General features: G+C 40.2%; 1 protein-coding gene across 1 annotated transcript in view; it reads right to left on the bottom strand.

The window, feature by feature from the left end:
* Nucleotides 1-17,772, bottom strand: part of PKP2 (plakophilin 2) — a 64,844-nt gene that overhangs the window by 40,364 nt on the left and 6,708 nt on the right. The window contains exons 2-4 of the mRNA XM_026722301.2: nt 8,937-9,046; nt 6,229-6,884; nt 848-983 (exon numbers count right to left, since the gene is read on the bottom strand). Coding sequence (XP_026578086.1) covers nt 848-983; nt 6,229-6,884; nt 8,937-9,046 — 902 coding nt within the window. The remainder of the gene's footprint in view (nt 1-847; nt 984-6,228; nt 6,885-8,936; nt 9,047-17,772) is intronic.

The raw sequence follows: 17,772 nt of genomic DNA, 5'->3' as shown, positions 1-17,772 counted from the left end.
GTTAACAATTCTAGTTAGAGGCGGGTCAAATGTTAAAGGTACTTCATCCATATTTATTATGTCGTCTGGTCCGATGGAATTCTCGGCTAGTTTTGTTTCAATAAATTTGTGGAAGTTTGCAACTTTTTCCTCGTAGTCAGAAGGGAGTTGCTGACAGACAGTCGTCCGCACCCTGATGGGCAGATCTTTTCGCCTCGTCAATCTACAACACCATGACGGCCCACCTTTAAAATCTTCAATACCCATTTCGCTGGCGATTGTTTTAGCTTTCAGTTGGATCTGCATGGTGGATACACCTCGGCCGTCTGCTCTCTGTGTGTTCACCCAGTCTTCAAGAACATTTTCAAGTTTAGGCCATCTGTTTTTATGACTCTGAAAGCCTTTGTTGTCCTTTGGCATTGAATCAGTTCTTCACGCTGCCATCTCCAACGTCTCGCCATTGATTCATTAATGCCAAGCTTACGTGCAGCAGCTCTATTTCCTTCCTGGATAGACAGATCGATTGCTTTCAATTTAAAAGCTGCATCATATGCTTTTCTTTGTGTACTTTCCATGATGAGGGTGTGAAAAATATTTTGCGTTCATGTGTGTCATGCTGCTTGTATCGAGCATGCCAAAAACTACCAGTAGTGTCTTCTTTTCATTGACCTCTTGCATCTGTCACGTTTTTGTGCCCCCTGATGGCAATTAGCAAAGAAAAATTTATAGATAAGCTGCATTGTTGTACAAGCCGCAGGATTCAAAGCGTGGGAAAAAAGTAGTGGCTTATAGTCCAGAAAATACGGTATAAGACTTTATATGCAAGAAGTATTGAAAATCTGAAGAAAGAAAGAAAATTATTACTCACTTTCCTTCTGGCTTCTGCTCTCTGAAAGCTCTCGTGCTGTATAAAAACAATTGCTGCAAGAACTCGAGAGGACAAAGGACTTTCCATTTGCAATATATTTACTGCACGCTCCAGGTTCATCTCTCCTTCTGGATTCCTGGATGATTTAAACATAAACAGACATCAAATCAACAGGAGAAGGCAAAGTTAAACTCGTTTTGAAGAGGAGTCTGACATAATCGTGTCCATATAGCTTTCTTGGTACAAATTTTTGCCACTGTCTTTTTCTGGGATATTTTCTTCAGTTTCTACTGCTTTGGGGTCTCCCATCCAAGCAGACCTGAATCTATTTAACTTCTGACCCAAACAGAACCTACAGTGGTTAAAAACAGCTGGTCTTGTGGTATCATAAAAGAAACTTTAGTAATACAACAGCTTTGTCATTAAATGTCATCTTCAGTGGACAAAGGTAAAAAGGATTATAGATTTATGATATTAAAAGTTCAAATTAACAGAGGTAAAAATTCAATATCTTTTCTTAACAGTTCTTAGAATATAACTTTCGTTTATAATGTGGATGTTCAGTCAATTCATGACCACATTGGACTGCAAAATAAATCAAGAACCACAATCTCCCAATAGCAAGGCTAGGACCCAAAGCGTATGTGATCTAGGTATGAATGAGGTTTTATGGGCTCAATAAATGTTTGAATCCCAACATCACATTGAACCAAAACTAACCAAAATTCTAGACAATATATTATTAAGCAGAACCATTTTCCACTTCAGAATACGTTTCATCTATCCTTTCATAGATCATTCTTGTATGAAGTCATTATATAGAACATACACTGCTCAAAAAAATAAAGGGAACACAAAAATAAGACATCTTAGATCTGAATGAATGAAATATTCTTATTAAATACTTTGTTCTTTACATAGTTGAATGTGCTGACAACAAAATCACACAAAAATTATCAATGGAAATCAAATTTAGCAACCCATGGAGGTCTGGATTTGGGAGTTACACTCAAAATTAAAGTGGAAAAAAACACTACAGGCTGATCCAACTTTGATGTAATGTCCTTAAAACAAGTCAAAATGAAGCTCAGTAGTGTGTGGCCTCCACGTGCCTGTATGACCTCCCTACAATGCCTGGGCATGCTCCTGATAAGGTGGTGGGTGGTCTCCTGAGGGATCTCCTCCCACACCTGGACTAAAGCAACCCCCAACTCCTGGACAGTCTGTGGTGCAATGTGGCATTGGTGGATGGAGCGAGACATGATGTCCCAGATGTCCTCAATTGGATTCAGATCTGGGGAATAGTCGGGCCAGTCCATAGCATCAACGCCTTCGTCTTGCAGGAACTGCTGACACACTCCAGCCACTGAGGTCTAACATTGTCGTGCATTAGAAGGAACCCAGGGCCAACCGCACCAGCAGTCAAGTTACCTCTGGCGAGCACATTGAGGGCTGTGTGGCCCCCTAAAGAAATGACACCCCACACCACTGCCAAACCGGTCATGCTGGAAGATGTTGCAGGCAGCAGAACATTCTCCACGGCATTTCCAGACCTTGTCACGTCTGTCACATGTGCTCAGTGTGAACCTGCTTTCATCTGTGAAGAGCACAGGACTCCAGTGGTGAATTTGCCAATCTTGGTGTTCTCTGGCAAATGCCAAACATCCTGCACAGTGTTGGGCTGTAAGCACAACCCCCACCTGTGGACATCAGGCCCTCATACCACCCTCATGGAGTCTGTTTCTGACCGTTTGAGCAGCCACATGCACATTTGTGGCTTGCTGGAGGTCATTTTGCAGTGCTCTGGCAATGCTCCGCCTGTCCCTCCTTGCACAAAGGTGGAGGTAGTGGTCCGGATGCTGGGTTGTTGCCCTCCTATGGTCTCCTCCATGTCTCCTGATGTACTGGCCTGCCTCCTGGTAGCGCCTCCATGCTCTGGACACTATGCTGACAGACCCCGCAAACCTGATGTACCATCTTGGATGAGCTGCACTACCTGAGCCACTTGTGTGGGTTGTAGACTCCATCTCATGCTACCACTAGAGTGAAAACACCGCCAGCATTCAAAAGTGACCAAACCATCAGCCAGAAAGCATAGGAACTGAGAAGTGGTCTGTGGTCACCGCCTGCAGAACCACTCCTTTATTGGGGATGTCTTGCTAACTGCCTATGCTTTCCACCTGTTGTCTATTCCATTTGCACAACAGCATGTGAAATTGATTGTCAATCAGTGTTGCTACCTAAGTGGACAGTTTGATTTCACAGAAGTGTGATTGACTTGAAGTTACATTGTGTTGTTTAAGTGTTCCCTTTATTTTTTTGAGCAGTGTATATACTTTTCGATAAACTGCTGTATAAAATTTCATATTACTGTAGCCTTTCCAACCTGAAACTCATTAGATACACTGAACTTAACCCTCAAAAGCTTCCAATCACTTGGAAGGTACTGGTGCCACTAGCTAGCAAGAAAGAGGAAAAATCCTATGGATGATTTAAAGAAGAAGAAATCCCCACACACTAATTACCTTGATGGAACATTTTATAATAATAGTCCTTACTACTAGGCAAAGCATATTAGCTGTCTCAGAGCAGGTACAGGTGTAGGATCAGTAGTATTCTCTTCCCAGCTGTTCTCTTTTGAAAGATAGAACGTCAATTACCATAAGGCCAGCTCTGTGCATTTAAACTAGTATGATGTTCCATTGCAGATCCATTGCATAAGGCAATGTGATTGTTTGTGCTTATGGAAAACTATGACGATAATCCATGAACTGAATTGTTATATAAGTATGAGTCTATTTTTCCAGCCACTCTCAATTAACGCTGATAATTCCAGAGTCTGAGGTCTAAAATTGCCACTGTCACACAGATATAAAACAAAGGTTTTCTTTACTTCTCCGATATATTTTTGAAGATCTTCCATCTATTGTGTATCAGCTCAGTTTTTCTATTTGCTTCTTTCAGTGAATAGCAATCTTAGAACATAATAAGACATGATGGCAATATTTGTCCTTAAAGTCTCAGCCTTGCCTACATCTATGGATGGATATAACCAAGCTATAGAAACCAAATGTTTAAGAATTCTTTGGTGCATAGAACAAGTCCTTACAAGCCTATTAGGAAGTGGAATCTTTCTGAGATTTAGCAAGATGTAAGTTGACTTCCATGATAGACAAATTCTAGATTCAGACCATGAATTATTCTAACAAATCTCCAAGCCATTTGTCTAGCCTCTTGACTGGAGTACTATCAATCCAAATAAGTGTTATTTACTCATTGCTACATTATATTGCATCTTTCTTTTAAATGGTTGAAGGTGCACAATGATGTCTTTTTTCATTCTCATAATTATTGTACGGGATTGGTAAAGAGGAAAAGTTTCAATTATTCCATGGCTTCTGCTTACTTTCAAATATATGTAGAACTTAGAGATCCTTTAGCTCTCTAGTTACTGTTAAACTTAGTTTTCTTATGCAACTTACTCTTAAAGCCACTCCTGTTATTTACCTGGGTTTGGCTAAACACAATTCACTTCATTAACAATGGCTAGGTTCATACCTAAATATATGACCTAACACATTGAGGTATCACTATCAGAAACATACTGAGAAGAGGGATTTTCCTCTTTCTTAAAGGAGAATGACTCTTCTTCTGTTAAAAATAACTTTATAAAAAGAAAGTATACTGGCAAAGTATTACTCGATTAAAAAAATAATTTATTTGTATCTATTTGATTGGTAGATTCAATCCCAGTCATTTAAGCATTGCAACCCTGATATTTATGCCTCAGTTGCTTATCACTCCCTAATTAGAACTGCCAAGAATAATTTGTAAAGAAAAATAAACCCTATTTCAAGAAAATTTTTTTGAAGGTGTACACATCCTTGTTTTACACGTGTCAAATTTATCAGCTGTTTCTATCTGAATTGAGATACCTGGCTTCTATCCTGCATCAGCAAGCCCTGGTATTGTCTGGAAGATTTAGCTGTTACCTTCAATCTAGCTGTTGTCATAGCTGGAACTAGCTCACTCCACAAACTTGTTCTGACCTGACATTATATGAATAACTCCCTTCTATCTTTTTGACACTATATATCTTAATAGTTCCAAACTTAATTCCAGGAAATACAAAGTCAATCACTAAGAACCTGTAGAATGCAGCAGGAATTCCAAAAGTGAACAAATGAAATGAGAATTGTGAAATGAGAATTAGTGGTTAATCATGAATTAAACTGAAGTCTAACATTCTAATACCTTTGGGAAATGAACCAATTGTAACAACACATACTTAGCTGTGTACACTCAGAATTCTGTCTGGTTTAGTTCAATGGGCTGGGACTCATTACAAAGAATATTAGCTGGCTTCCTATGGTGTATTAAACTAAATTCTGCCAGCCATTTCTTTGTTGAACAAACCACAAACTCATTAACAAAAATTGTCCCAAATCAAGCTATCTGCATTATCAGAAACCAGAAAAGAAAGTGGTGGCGCAGTGGTTAAAATGCACTATTGAAGACTAATTCTGCTGGCTGTCAGGAGTTCGATCCTGACTGTCTCAAGGTTGATTCATCCTTTTATCCTTCCCAGGTTGGTAAAATGAGGACCCAGATTGTTGGGATCAATATGCTGACTCTGTAAACCATTTAGGGAAGGCTGGAAAGCACTATGAAGTGGTATATAAGTCTAGGTGCTATTGCTACTGTAGAAAAGTCAGACTCACTGTACTATGCACTTCAAAAGTGAAGATGCATGAAGGCAGAAGCAAGGGTTGTGGACATAATTCTGCTGCCCAGGGGGATATAAAATGTATCATATGCCAGATAGGTGGAGAACATCTGTGGTCCTTCAGATGTTTCTAAACTACATTTCCTAGAACTCTTTACTATTGGTCATGGGAACTGAGTTTCTGGGAATTACAGTTCATAATTCTAACTAACATAGTGTTCAATGTTTGGCGGACTAAGGGATCTTTATGTTCTATATACTGCTTTGATGTGAACCGAAAGTGCACTATCACCAAGTGAATAGTCTTGGGCAGGGGTGTCAAACTCAAGGCCCATGGGCTGGATCCGGCCTGCAGGATGCTTAGATCTGGCCCGCGGGGCCTCCCTGGAAACAGCAACAGACCAGCCCACAGGGCCTCTGCCAGCAAAAATGAAGCTCGGGAACGTTGCCTCCCAAGCTCCATTTTTGGCTGTGGTGGCCTCCTGCAGTGAAAATGGAGCTTGGGTACTCCCAACACGAGTAACGTTGAGCTTGTCATGCCCACCAGCCCCACCTCCCAAGGTCAAACATAATCCTGATGCGGCCCTCAATGAAACTGAGTTTGACACCCCTGGTCCTGGGCATGGCTAATAGTGGTGCATCTTCAAAGACATACCCTATTTGAGATCTGCTGGCAGATACCCTTTCATGCTCAATGGTGCCATTTGCTCCAGCAGCGGCCATAGCTGCAGTCATTGTCATCCTTTTCCCACCTGCCTCAGCGAATGAAGTTGACAGGGAGTTTTCCTTCGTGCTCTGGGCTCTGATGGTGTTCGGATGCCAGCTCGAATGCCTGTGCTGGGTTTCAACTTGGGAATGCAAAGAAGATCTGACTTGGCCCACTGCAGCCCCAGAAGTGAGGTAATTCTCCTTCTCCAAAAGATTGCTCATACTCCGGCTATTCCCCACACGCTGATACAGTGGCATTCCTGCACTGAAAGGTACATAGTCCACCATGGTCTCATTGGTTGGCCCAATGTAGAACTGCCTGGGCCCTCTGCTTGAAGCACTGCGGCTTGTATAGCCAAGGATTTCAGAGCGAGCATATCTTGGGGGTAAGGCACAGGATCTCTTGGTCTCATTCTGTCGAACTGTTAAAGCCCTGTTATAGCGCATGTCAGAGTGGAAGAGAAATGGCTTCTCGGGGCTGCTTTCTGGAGAAACCTCCAATCTCTTCAAAGGCTGCCTGTGGAACCTTTCTTCCATTGCCCTGTAGTTGTAAGGGAGGCTGCGAGGACCCCAGCCATTTTCATAGCTACTTTGGGAGCCAATCTGTCAAAGCAAACAAAGTAAAAGTTATTTGAAATTGATTATTTGAAAGATAATGGCTACCCCAAGAATTCCATCAGGTAGGTGAAAGGGAACCCAAAGTCCACCCACCATTCCTCTGAATGTACAAGTGCAGGACTGCAAAGACCATCCTATTTTTGATTCCCGTTTTTCTTGCATTCAGCTTTCATCATTCTATATGCAGTGTTTTTTTCTGGAATGTGATTATGTGTGAAGGTCATGCCTACAAGATTCAATTACTACTCTCTACAAACAGCCACAACCATTTTCAAGGTTATTTCAGTTACCTTGTACCAAACAGAAAACACAGTTTGCTGTTTCCTCATAGGTTTATATTACATTCCTATTCTTCCCTTCCCAGTGTAACCTAATTGTTGTAACCTTGCATGAAAAATAGACGAAACAATTTTTAATTCTACATGAGGAATTAGGCAGGTGCAAAGTAGATTACTGCTAGTGGAGAAATAACAAGGCAAAGCAAGCAATTACATAAATGCAGACATTGTAATTAAAACTGGGGCATACAATTTAATCCAAGCAAGATGTTTGAGTCTACAGGATCCACATTATGCCTGGAAAATATAATAACAAAGACAAAATACTTCTTGGCTTTTGTACAGTCAGAAGCCCCAGAGCCTGATATGAGGATTAAATTTCTTCCTGCTAGGGAGACTGTATGGGAGAGCAGTTTTTTTTTCTCTTTAAAATATCTCTGTTTTGATTCTATCTTGGTTTGGCTATATAGCTAGGATAGTAATTCATTTGTACAATTTGAAATGATTATTGTTATAAGATAATATTTCTTTCTGTCCATTAATCACAGCAAGTACTATTTGGTAATAATGAATAGAAGGAGTCAAGTTTTGCAAGCAAAGTGGGCAATTAACAATGCAGTCCTACATGTGTTTATTCAGAAGTCAAGTATGCCTTAACACTAAATAAGTGCACATAAGACTGAGTAACCAAATTTCTCCAATGTACTCGACTTACAGCCATAAGCGAGCCCACAATTTTGGTTGGAAGTTGTGAAGGTCATACAGTGGATTACCGTGTGACCAGACCCAATTTTACAACCTTTTTGCAGCGGTTGTTCAGCAAACCCATTGTTTGCGATGGGGCGTTATTGCTGGAATTTGGAAGAAAATGCTGGTTTCCACAACAAACATAATAAATCATGGTCATGTGACTGTGGGGTGCTACAAACAACTCTAAATATGGACTAAAATGTATACATGAGACCATGGGAGGAGGGGCGAACATCAAAACTCAAATCCAGGGAGTAATTATCTCTTGGGGTCTGTTGTAACTTTGAACGGCTGCTAAGCAACCAATTGTATGTTGAGGACTACCTGTGTTCAGCTACTGAATTTGTGCCTTCCTATTCCAACAGCAAACATACCCTTGAAACAAACACATGATATCAGGGAACTGTTTAGAACAGAGCTGTCAAACTCCCAGCCCGTGGGTTGGGTGCATCACATGCTGGCCCTGCCCCATCCTGTTTAGCAAAGGGGGAAAAAGTCCCTATAGGTCACGTGACATTTGACACCCCTGGTTTAGAAGACACATGCTACTAGAAACCACGGAACTACAGATATTTCTCCCAACTATGGAGACCTCCCCTTTTAAACCCCTGCATTGCAATGAAGTTCCAAAATAGTTTCCTCTGATATCAAATGGAGGCTAATTTAATATTTTTTGAGCAAAGGAAGAAATGGGTTGAGAGAGAAGGAATGGAAAGGAGAGGAGACTGGATGAGGTTTGTGGGGGGGGACCACATATTTTTATTTCACTGGCGAGGGAATTCTGGGAGTTGAAGTCAACACAGCTTAAGGAAGCTAAGATTAAAATCAATAGATACTAATATAAAAGCTTAGCTGAATTTGTAATAATGGTGAAAAGATCTTTGCACTTTAAGTACAAAACCTGAAAAAAACCTAATAGGTATTCTCACTAATAACAAGTTGCCACTCAAGCAGCTAAATAAGACCTAATCTACATTCATATAAACCTTCATTATTAAAGCCTTCTCACCTGATGAGACTGACAATAGGATGTTGCAAAAGATGGTCTTGAAATAAAGTCTGTTTCCACTGCGTCTTTATATACATACTCTGGAACGCTGCTAGCCCGATGCAAACCTCCTGTAGAAATGCAGGAAAAATAAGCTTTCAGTAAATCATGTGACACAATTGGTCTTTGACTTATGGCAGTTCATTTAGTGACAGTTCGAAGTTACGATGGCACTGAAAATAGTGACTTATGACCACTTTTCACACTTATGACCATTACAGCATCCCCATGGTCACATGATTTACATTCAGATGCACTCAGAGGTAGGATTCAAATTTTTTAACAAACCGGTTCTGTGGGCGTGGCTTGGTGGTCATGTGACTGGGTAGACATGGCTTGGTGGTCATGTATTGGCTCGGTGTGGCCAACTCAATATCACTCACATCGAGGCACGCATCTCCTCACCTGGCCTCTCATGACTGTGGGGATGCTGCAACAGTCGTAAGTGTGAAAAATGGTCATAAGTCACTTTTTTCAGTGCCATTGTAACTTTGAATGGTCACTCCACACAAGCAAAGTACCAGCAAAGGAAGGAAAAAAAAACTCCAGGGAAGTTCCTGAGACAGGAAATGTAGTCCTGCCAAGAATGTAATAAGGGTTAACGGAGAGGCAGTTTCTGTAAGCAACACCAGAATGTTTCCTTCCTGCCTTCCTTACTGGTGTAATTCCAGTAAGCCAGTAGCCATGACTGTGGGGATGCTGCAATAGTCGTAAGTGTGAAAAATGGTCACTCCACACAAGCAAAGTACCAGCAAAGGAGGGGGAAAAAAACTCCAGAGACGTTCTTGAGACAGGAAATCTAGTCCTGCCAAGAATGTAGTAAGGGTTAACAGAAAGGCAGTTTCTGTAAGCAACACCAGAATGTTTCCTTCCTGCCTTCCTTACAGGATTAGGCCAGTAATTTCTTCTAACAACCGGTTCTCCGAACTGCTTAGAATGTTAACAACCAGTTCTAGCGAATAGGTGCGAACTGGTAGAATCCCACCCGTGGATGCACTGACTCATATTTATAATGGTTGCAATATTTAGGAGTCATTTTGCAACCTTCCGAGACGTTAAGTCAATGGAGAACCCAGATTCACTTAACAACAGTGTTACCAATTTAACAACAGCAGCGATTTGCTTAACAAACGTGGCAAGTCAAGTTGTAACATGGGACAAATTCATTTAACAATTTTTTTAACTTATTCGTAAGTTGAGGACTACCTGTGAATGTAGATCTGAGGCTGCTGAATTATATCAGTTGGAAAGCTAAACCAGGATTAATGAGAAATAAAAAGAATAATACAAGTAATACTCAACTTACAACTGTTCATTTAGTGACTATTTAAAGTTTCAACAATTTTTTTAAAAAGGTGACTTATGACTGGCCCTGATGCTTAAAGTAATCACAGCATCTCCATGCTCACATGATCAAAATTTCAGCACTTGGCAATCAGCATATGTTTGTCACAGTTGTAGTGTCCTGAGATTGTGCGTAGATTATTCTGGCTGCGGTTATGATATGCAAAATTAAATATTGATATTTTTTCTCCATGTTTGAATCTATCATACTTAGCAGAAAGGTTTCGGGTTCAAGTTTTAAATTTTGTTTTGTTATATTTAAAATCCAATTTCTAATATTTCTCTAAAATTTCTGAGCACATGGGCAAGTCCACCACATGTGAAAATATGTTCCTTGTGCGTAGTTACATTTCCAACAGTTTCATGTTACGATTGTTTTATCAATAGCAATAGGAAGTTCAAAAGCCACTTAAAGCTGCTTTAATGAAACGGACTTCAAACTTCAGTAGTGGAACACCCTATCTTTTCTGAACTAAAACTGGGAACACTGTACAGTTATAAGGAAAAATACAAGAATAAACATCAAGTAACACTTGGAAAATGTGTTTCTGCATAGTAAAACTGAAGCACAGAAGTTTATGGCACTACTTTTGAAATTTAATATTACAACAGCATTCAGAGAATCTGGAAGTCCCACCAGGTGGGTTTCTATGAATAAACAAAAAAATGATTAGACTGCTTTTATGTTGTATTAGTGAGATCAGAAATAACAAAGTAACCATACTTGGAAAACTTTCCTTACAGCACTAAACAAAAACTTGTGTAAAATGTATCTCAGCCTATTTCTATAAATACAAATGTAGAAACCACAGTTGATTCTCTATAAACAGAGAAGTCATTTTACATATAACTTGTTTGCTGTCCAGAACTGCTATCCAAGAACTGCTTAAGGACAACTTTAAGATTCATATTCTTCCTTTTATGTTTTTTTAAGATCAGTCTTGGGGTGCACAGCTCTCCAAAGTAAAAGAAATTTTTACAATTATTTTAGGACTGCTGCTCTTTATTTTAGCTGTCCTTGGTTCTTGAATTGCCTGTTGGGAACTTGAAATCAAACATGGAAAAAGCTGAATTTGATTTGGTTTTTTAAAAATTACAGATGGTAGCCAGTAGCTAACCAGGTCTGATCACCACTCCTGCCATATACCAATCCAGAAAAGGTGAAACAAAAATACATGTATTCTTTGCACTTATTTCATTTGTTAAAGCCTTGTCAAAAGAATTCCTCCCTTTCTTATCAATAGAGAATAGGTTTGGATATCAAGATGGATGGCATATAAATTAGATAGATAGATAGATAGGTAGATAGATAGATAGGTAGATAGATAGATAGATAGATAGATAGATAGATAGATAGATAGATAGATAGATAGATAGATAGGCAGGCAGGCAGGCAGGCAGGCAGGCAGGCAGGCAGGCAGGCAGGCAGGCAGATAAACATAATTCAATTCTATGTTTGCAGATGCCACAGCAATTCTACATTCCAAGCCAAGTGGTTTGAGGATATATCTCAGGATGTTTGCCACTTACTGTAGGGAAAATGCCTTTCTTGTCTATCATGGCATTTTTTTAAAAACTAATTCTCACTATCATGAATCATCAGTCCTTGAAAACTGATTTCATCAGCATTAATCAGGTTAAATCTTTTGTGGGTTAAATTTCTTCTTTGCCTTAACATTCAGGAAAGATAAGTTTGAATTGAGAGAGGGGGGGGCATCATTTTGCAAATGCTGTTTTGCATATTGCAATGCTAACAAGCGTGACAGTTATTAAGATCTACAGGGCAAAAGTCATGTATTAAATGATCAATGGTGCCTATGTTTGTAAATATTGTACTGAAGTCAGCTGTGTTAGATATACCCCATTGTATTGAACTAGATTTCAGCCTAATCTCCACTGAAGCTTAAATACATCTTGGCCCCTAAAATATTGACATATAAGCTCATCTATTTTGAGGGTCGTTTGGCACCCTGACTCTCTGATATCTTAGACTGATTACGGATTTAAAATTGTGTGGACCTTTTGCTAACTATTTGAGCTCAACATGATCTCAGGGAGTCTGAGTGGACACAAAACATTGGTATTTCAGACCAGCAGAAAGTTCATAGGTTTCCCACTCCTAAAATAAATAATGCCTTCACTTAGAATTCTGCAGCATGGTTAAACAGGACATAAGCCATCCCCAAATCAGATGCACCATTATCTTTAAACTGAAAAAAACTGTTCCCATAAGAATGCGCCTGCTCACTCTTGAATTATGGTACAGTCTGGCTGTCTCTTGCATCAATAAACTTTTATTTATTTTACATTGACTCCAGCTATTGATCCTCCATTACTTTGTCATGGTCTGGAATCTTTCAATTACAACCAGAGCAAGCATTCCTTAATCTTCCTTCCCAGTCTCCCGAGACCACCACCAAATTGTGTAGATTAGAAGAAACATATGGCAGATAAACTGTAGGACAGAATTGTGGATTAATGAAACTCTTTACCCATACCTGGAAAGTTAAGCATTTCTGCAGAAAATGTGAGAGGTAGGGACCCCATTTTGTATTGCATTCCTGAAATATTGAAATGTTTGAGCTCTCCTACTGTATTTCTTTGGTTGCAATCAGATTTCTGTTCTAATTTGTTTTTTAGTCATTCTCTCAGGCTGAGTGTCTCACCCTAAGGTCTCCAGCATAGTTGATTAAACTGGAATACTGGTGTTTATGTGAGTTGTGAGATTCTTGAACGCAGGTACCATGTTTCTCCAACAATACCCCTCCTCCATAGGAAGACCCAGCATGTTTTCTAGGCATAAAATGAAATTAAGCCCCTCTCCCCAAATTTAGACCTAGTTTAAAACATGCGAAATTGGGGGGGAGGCAGGGGAAACTTGCCATTAGGAGTGCCCCAGGGCAGCTAGGCTTCACCATCAGCTGCTCCTAATCATGGTGGAGCACGGAGGGCTCCCTTAGCCCCACCAAGCACCTTTGCTGCAGACCCGGGTCAGCAGGTGGGCGGCATCGCAGTGGATGTCCAGCAGCATTTCAGCCGCTTCTCAGGCCTCCGTAGCTTCCACGGTTCCCACTGGTGCTGGCGCCTCTCTTGCCAGCACCATCTCCAACAACAGCATCTGAGTCACTCCTGCTTTTTCCCCCGTCCCGTAACAACAGGAAAAAAAAAAACATTGAAGTATCTAGGAGCGCCGCACGCTGTGTTTTGGTTTAATCCTGAGCGGCTGGGGGGCATGAAAAGAGACGAGCGAGCGTCTCTGCTGCTGCTACCCTTGGTGCTCCAGCCTCGGGCTCTGCAAGTTTGCAAAAGTCCTAGTGCGCAGCCCGTTCCTGCATTCCAAGCACTCAGGCCGAGCTGCAGCTGTCCCTCTCTCATCAGCGCCATCTCCAACAACAGCGGCAGCAGTGGCGGGAACCATGGAAGCGTTTCAGCTACTTCTCGGGTGGGGGAGCCATCTCCGTAACTTCCACGGTTCCCGCTGCTGCTGCTGGTACTTCCCAGGTACCTCAAAATATTTTTTTCCTTTTGTTACGGGGACGGGGGAAAAGCGGGAGCGACTCAGACGCTGTTGTTGGAGACAGTGCTGGCGAAAGAGGCGCCAGCACCGGTGGGAACCGTGGAAGCTACGGAGGCCTGAGAAGCAGCTGAAATGCTGCCAGCAGACACCCCCGCCTGCCCACTGACCCAGGTCTTCAGCGCTTGGTGGGCTTAAGGGAGCCCCCCACCCTCCACCATGATTGGCTATTCGGAGTAGCTGGTGGCGAGGCATAGCTGCCAGCGGGGCACCCTAGGTGAGGGTGTGCCAGGGGGAGAAAGAAATTTATTCACCCCTGAAAAGACGACCTAGCCGTTTTTTCGGGGCTCAAACAAAAAATAAGACCCAGACTTATTATATGAGAAACACGGTAGTAATATGCTCAAAATGTATAGCAGAAGTAAAAAAAATTACTTCATTAAAAGTTTTGGAGAAGATTAAATACTATGGTGATGTGATTTCCCTCACTAGATTTAATTTAAATAGTTTTAATTTAAACAAGAACAGAAGGAATGTTGAAGGTGACAGCAAGAGAGAAAGAGAGAGAGAGAGAGAGGGAGGGAGGGAGGGAGGGAGGGAGAGAGATTTTGAAAGTGGTTGAAATCTAATTAGAACTGCAAGAGTCTAGAAGAAATCTAGAAAATTTGGCTCTTTCATGAAGGTTTTTTTATTTACACTTTCGTGTTTTCAAAAGTTTTAATTTGGGATACATGATGCTAGTTCTAGTTCTAGGCACAACAATGGTAAGTCTCCAGTGATGTTTTTTTTAAATCTTTCTGTATCTTAATGTCATACAAAAGTTTGCAAGAATTTTGCATGCAAACAGTATTTAAAGTTTCAAGAAGTGCCTGAGTTACAACTGCTCTCTTCCTTCCATTATATCCCATTGCAGTGGGGATTATGTTGCTGATCATACGCAAATGGACATCTGCTGTATGCAAAACGCCCAAATTCCTTTTCACAAGTGCTATACAACCTCCTGATCTGGTTACCTCTAATTAATAAAGGTGGTCCTCTAATTAATAAAGGTGGTGAGACTAAGTAAACCTGCAATAACAGGGAAAATATGCCATGTTGTTGGGGCAACTATTTAAAGGACCCATTAATTACTCTTAAAAGAATTTTAATCTCTTTGCCAGAGCACAAACCATAAGATTTGGGTGAGAGGCATTAGAGTGAATCTCGATGGAAACTCCCTTATGAAAATAAAGCTAAGGGGAGCTGCATATTAATTACTCAAATAAGTCTTCATAGGATATACTCAAAACAAAACAATCAAGATGCTTTATTTGCATTGTTTCGAGATTCAAACATCAAAGGAAACAGAAGCAGACTCTTGCCACAGAGGTCTCATTCATCCTTCAATCCATATTTTTCCTTCTCTGCATAAAACTAGGTAAAAATAAAGGTTCCCCTCACACATATGTGCTAGTTGTTTCCAGCTCTTGGGGGCGGTGCTCAGGGGTGGGTTTCTACCGGTTCTGTCCACCTCTGTAGAACCGATAGCTCTGAAGAGCAGCAGACATAGAACTGGTTCTATGTCTGCTGCTCTTTTGGCCCACTCACCCACCTGGGCATTTATCTGTCATTTATTTCCTGCTTTTTCAACCACAGCTGCTTTGTGCGACACAGCTGCAGTTGAAAAAGCAGGAAAAAGGGGCTTTTCCAACCACTGCGCACTTGCAAGCAGCGCTGCTCAGCTGTCCGGGCAGCTCAGCAGGTTGTAAATAGCACTCGCGTGACTCGCGCATGTGCACACAACACAGAGCAACAGAACCTGTAGTTCTACCAGTCGGATCCCATCTCTGGCGGTGCTCATCTCCGTTACAAAGCCGAAGAGCCAGCGCTGTTCGAAGACGTCTCCATGGTCATGACTAAATGCCGAAAGCGCATGGAACACTGTTACCTTCCTACCAAAGTGGTCCCCATTTTTCTACTTGCATTTTTACATGCTTTCAAACTGCTAGGTTTGCAGAACCTGGGACAAGTAACCGGAACTCACTCTGTTACACGGTGCCAGGGATTCAAACCACGGAACTGCTGACCTTTCTGATTGACAAGTTCAACATCTTAGCCACTGAGCCACCGTATCCCTGGATAAAATTACCCTGATCTAATTTAAACATAAGCAGATGTGTTTGCCTACAAATACACCAAGGCTTTGCCTGTCTTGATAGTTGAGCCGCTCCAGTTTAGCAATTCATTTACAAATTAGTAGATAGTTTCTCAAGGCCTTACATCTGATCTAATCATTGGGTTACCCCAAACTCATCTGGGTTCATGGCATTTAGCATCCAGTAAATGGGGTCTTGGATAACTCTTTGCATAAAACTTGGATAACTTTCTTTATATACCAATACTATCTCCTGAATACTTTTTTTTTGGGGGGTGGGGGGAACCGGATGGACTAATATCTGTCTCATCAGATGAAGCAGCTTCCACTCTTGGAGAGCTTGTATCACTATAAATCAGTTAGCCTTTAAGGTGCCAGAAATCCTTCCTTTATTTATTTTCTTCTCACTCAGAGGAAAAGCAATTATTTAGAACAAAGGCTAGATTAGATTAGATTTCAAAGTAAAAAGGAAGGGATCTTATCAGTTTAAAGCTGGATGCCTCATCTTCAGAGTTAGAAAACCAGCAGTCTATCATTAGGATCCTCACAAAATGGTTAGCTTATAATATTCCAACAAACAGCCGCATATGGGGAAATCAAGTACTCTAATAAGGATTTGATGTTGGGATTTTGCCATTAAGTTTCAATTTCAGTAAGTTATAATATGAATTGGTAATGGATAAAATAAGTGTGATGAATATAAGAATATTTGAGAATATTTAAAGGAAAATGGGAAAAGTAATGATATGATATGAAATTGAATAGGAAAGATGAATATGTAAGTAACTAAGGTGATGTTTGTATTGAAATGTAAAAACCTGGAACCACATTGTTCACCAAAAGAGATCTTTTAAAATATAAAAATAAAAATTTTATTTAAAAAAAGTTTCAATTTCAGGAGCCCAAATTTGTCCAGGTTTCAAACTTTGCTTGTTAAACTTAACAACAAAACCAGATCCATTATTTTCCAGTTGTTGAAAGTCTTCAATAATATTCTCTCCTTGCTTTCATTTCCTTCATTCTTCTTAGCCCACATATTTGAGGTCATGAAATCAAGTCCCTTGACCTATAATTCTATATACAAGAAAATGTATTTTTCAACTATGTAGGGCCATTTTACCACACTTATTCAGTTAGATGGATTTGTTGGCAAAATATATTATTTATTAATAATTGAAGCCTGGTTGATCTATAAACATTCCAATGTTCCAAGAAAAATAAGGCACCATCTTATATTTCATCTGCGGTTTATTTAACATAATAAAGTATATTTAAAACACTCCCTTTAAAAAATTAGTTTTCGACAGAGAGATATTGGAAGAGAAAAAAATCTGTACCAAAGAAAACAGAGCAACATCCAAAATAATTGATGTAATTAATTTCTTAGTTGCATAATCCCCATGGAATTATATGCCCTATTTGCTCAAGTAAATTTGAAATTAATTGTTCATACAAAACAGAACCCTTTTGTTCCTTGTGTCGAAAATTAACAATGTCAGATATGAAGTCCAGTGCTTCTCTTTTAGAAACTGAAGAATTCTGCAGGAAAAGAACTAAAGAACAATGCAGATTTTTTCTTTCTTTCTATGAAAATTCATTGCTATATAAAGAAATCCCTGAAACAGACTCCATTGAACAGATGATCACTTTTGAGAATTGCAGGTCTTACATTCCGGTCAAACTTCTTTTAACTTCAAAGGGATACATGTGCAATAAAGCACACTTTAATGTATAATTATGAAGTTCCTGTATTAAGGAACTTCAATCGCTACACAGTTCTTTAAACATTTACTCTGGCATTTAGA

Source organism: Pseudonaja textilis, chromosome 5 (assembly GCF_049901715.1).
Source record: "Pseudonaja textilis isolate UNSWEBS1 chromosome 5, rPseTex1.2, whole genome shotgun sequence".
NCBI classification, from domain to species: Eukaryota; Metazoa; Chordata; class Lepidosauria; order Squamata; family Elapidae; genus Pseudonaja; species Pseudonaja textilis.
The sequence above is the reverse complement of the archived record's forward strand: the minus strand, read 5'-3'. Positions and strand labels throughout refer to the sequence as shown.